This window comes from Morus notabilis, unplaced genomic scaffold, assembly GCF_000414095.1.
Source record: "Morus notabilis unplaced genomic scaffold, ASM41409v2 Scaffold613, whole genome shotgun sequence".
Taxonomy (NCBI): Eukaryota; Viridiplantae; Streptophyta; class Magnoliopsida; order Rosales; family Moraceae; genus Morus; species Morus notabilis.
The window spans coordinates 51242-54969 of NW_010362242.1; the positions used below are offsets into that span (position 1 = coordinate 51242).

Here is a 3728-nt window from a genome sequence, read left to right on the forward strand (position 1 = left end):
ATCTAACTTTTTTGCTACAGTAAAAAGCTCTCACATAAAATCACATCTCAACTCGAATTACAAACTCGAATCAACGAAGTGAATGGGCCAGTTAATTTGTTTGAAGGACGGTTAAACTCTAGAAGGGCAGTAATAATACCAAGAAGTTTTCATAAGTGTGGTCTCTTATCACTTTCTATGAATGATGTAGGTTCTTAGAGACCGAGTCAATCATTTTGCCACCTCAGATAAAGGAAAACGAAAATAAAATACAATTTGTTATTTTAATCTCTTCCATATAGATAAATTAGTTCCTTGTCTTACTATCTATCTATAGACATTAGGAAGATAGCAATATACCGTTTTTTGGTGGATGACCAACCCATACATGGCATCCAGGGACTACGTCTTTGACATGTTCATATGTGATGTTTACTGGATTCGTTTGAACCTATTACACTGAAACTAGTCGTGCTTTCAGCTGAATTAGAAGATGAAGCCCGGTTCCTTTCTACAATCTTTATAACGCTTGACCATTCAGCTGCATGTATGTTTACTTACTTTGTCTTATTTCACAGTGGGTCTGGTGCTGGAAATTCGTTAAAGGAAGCAGGTATATTCTGGAGTCTTTTGATGATACTTTCATTTTTGTTCCAAGCCGCTGATACAGTACTGAAGGTTAGAACTCAATGTTTAATTCAACATTTCACGTCATCAAATTGTACTGTGGTATGTGACCAGGAGCTTTCTGATTATTTACAGGAAGTAATTTTTCTTGATGCTGCTCGGAAACTAAAGGTACTAACTGTTTTATATTCCATCTAGCATGATAAGCAGAAACTGTTCCAATGGCAGAAATAAAATCTAATTTTCCACTCTTGTAATATCTGTTTGACTGTTTCTAAGAAATAAATCTGAATTGGATCTGTTGCAGGGAAACTCGGTAGATCTATTTGTTGTTAATTCCTTTGGATCTGCTTTCCAGGTCAGTACCACGTAGTCATCAATTTTAGTTTCATAAGTTTAGTTTTTATAATTGATTAAAATGTTTCATTTCGGCTTTGCATATCATGTTTTATTACTGAACTTGAATGATGGACTGGGGGCTTGCATCTCTGCGGATTGCAGGCACTTTTTATATGCCTACTCCTACCATTTCTATCAAAACTATGGGGGGTTCCTTTTTCCCAGCTGCCAAACTATCTGAAAGACGGTGCAGCTTGCTTCCTAAACATTGGTACATTATCCAGTGGTGAGATTTATTATCTTATAATTCTCTTCCCTTCGTTATCTCTTTTAATGATAAAATAGGAGTACTAGGGCCTAGTATACCATTTCATCAATATCTAAGAGCTTATCAATTTCATTTAACCTACTGTTAGTAAACTGTAAATATCTCGGCTTAGTAGTTATTAGGGAGACAAAAAAGTGAGATCTAAAGGCACGAAGTGGCACATTGAAGAAAAGAAAGTGTTGAAACGATAAATTTAGCTAACTATTTAAGATGGTGCGGTGCTCTAAACAAATTTGAATATTTATTGGCAGCTCACTCATAGTTCCTTAGTTCTATAACAGTAACTTAGAAGCCAAGTGAATAGAAGAGAAAAGTGCAACGGTGTCAGTTGGCACGACTCGCTATTAGAGCATACTATTATGTTTGTATTAAGAGTGTATAATGACACAAGTAACCAACTTAATTACATTGATCGTGTGGCCACAGGATGTGATGGAGCCCCGTTATTGCCCTTGTTGTTTGTTATTGTCAACATGGGTTTCAACATATCATTACTGCATCTTCTCAAAATCTCTTCTGGTGTGGTTTCTTGTCTCGCATCGACATTCTCAGGTACTTGATTTATTTGAACTTAAATAATGATAATAATAATAATAATGATGATCTAGAAGTCAGCAAGTGTATAAACGTAACTTGTTATTGGGTACATAAAATTGGGGACATCCAAACTACCGGTTGGTTGGTTACTTTGGAGGTCAATTCCACCATGCTGAATGCCAAGTGTCAAATGGTTAGAATATGTTTTGCGTAAAAATTTTCTTCTGAGTCTGGGTCAAAATGATTCGAACTAGGATTTTGCATTCAAGGAAAGGTTAGAAGCCTCTACCAGAGTCGATAATCCATGGGCTTAAAATGTCCATCAAAGCTAAGCAGCTAAAGATATGTAATAAACTTCTTCATATTAGTTTGTTAATAACATGACATTTAGTAAAATCAATCACATCTCTCGTAGTTAGCTTCATGCTCAATCGTTTGATAGAGTTACTGCATTGGTATTTAAGTTGGGAGGATTCCATGTGAAGACTATGCCATTTTATCAAGTTATTGCTTCTTGTATACAAGCGTCTTTTTAATGAAACATACAAATAAGATAATTGACGTTTAAATATATTTGTATTTCTTGGTTTTACATGGCAGTTCCAATATCTGTGTATCTCTTCACGCTGCCGTTGCCATACCTTGGCGTTGCGTCGTCTCTGCCAAGAGGTTTTGTGGCTGGAACCATTGTTCTAGTTATGGGTCTGCTTATTTATGCTTGGACGTCATCAGAGGGTTCCTCTGATACCTCACCATCGGAATCTAACTTATGGTCGTAACTATCAAATCCTCAAAGGTAAAACAGAGCCTTGTTTTTGGAAATGGCAAATAAGATTGGTAAGATTACTGTTGTAACTTGTAATTACGTTGCAACTGTTGCTCAAGTAAAACAGCTAAAGTGTGTTCATTATTATTCTTACTGCGCAAGCAATCAACATTAGATCAACAAATTTGGTGTAGATTCTCTCTTGAAAAGGAATAACAAGAGAGATGAATTAGGTCAATAAAGCTGATGTTGATTCTCTCTTGAAAAGGAATAACGAGAGAGATGAGATTTTTTTTCCTTTTCTTTTTTCAAGATGATGAGGGGCATCTCACCCCTGATTTTACTTGTAAGTTCTGCTCCAAGTAAAAATGCTTTGTTTTCGTGCATATTCACGTCAAAACAAAAATATGTAGATCTGCTGATGACAATCTAACTTCACAGAACTGCGTCATATATGTATAAATATACTCACACACAATAGTTGGAAGCAACGCGCTCGCATACTCAGTTTATTAATTTTTTTGAATAAAAAATGTTTGGGTAGGGTCATATTTTAGAAGAAATTATTTCAAAAAGGAAATAATTAAATAAAGTTACGAGGACCACATTTGAGAAAAAAATATTTCCTAGAAAAATTTAACCGTGTCACACATTTGAAAAAGTTATTTAACGGAAATGAAATGAAGTGAATAAAGTATAGATAAAACTATGAAAACCAAATTCCATAATAACAAATTGTTGGAAGAAAACAAAAGGAAAAGAAAGGGTCACATCAAGTCACAACTCAAGTTTTATTGCTACAGTGTTTTCTTATAAAAATTCAAATTTAAATTTTTTACCGGTGTTTTTTTTTTCACATACACTCCTTAAGTTCTTGACTTGATTTGTGACAGGTATTTGGATTTTTCTCATTCTTGTGCTACACACTTCATTCATTTTCACTTTATCCATCAAAGTTTCTAAAACTCGCTCTATTATTTAAACTTTGAATGAGTCCACTTAACCCTATATATTAGATTTTTTATGGAGGAAGCATGTAACCACACATTATTTATTGTTGGAAGGTAAAATTGAGTTTTTGAAGTCTACGAGGAATTATGTTTCGGGCGCAAGAAATAGAAAGTTTAGGGCTTCAAATTCGCAGCATCAAGC

The 3728-nt window shown here is 34.7% G+C and overlaps 1 protein-coding gene across 1 annotated transcript in view; it reads left to right on the forward strand.

Moving 5' to 3' along the window:
• LOC21387875 (protein CLT1, chloroplastic) overlaps nucleotides 1-2944 on the forward strand; it is an 11442-nt gene extending 8498 nt beyond the window's left edge. Inside the window, exons 5-10 of the mRNA XM_024167804.1 lie at nucleotides 558-657; nucleotides 742-777; nucleotides 914-964; nucleotides 1108-1231; nucleotides 1700-1825; nucleotides 2411-2944. Of these exons, the coding sequence (XP_024023572.1) occupies nucleotides 558-657; nucleotides 742-777; nucleotides 914-964; nucleotides 1108-1231; nucleotides 1700-1825; nucleotides 2411-2589 (616 nt within the window). The 3' untranslated portion in view covers nucleotides 2590-2944. The remainder of the gene's footprint in view (nucleotides 1-557; nucleotides 658-741; nucleotides 778-913; nucleotides 965-1107; nucleotides 1232-1699; nucleotides 1826-2410) is intronic.
• The last annotated feature ends 784 nt before the right edge of the window (nucleotides 2945-3728 follow it).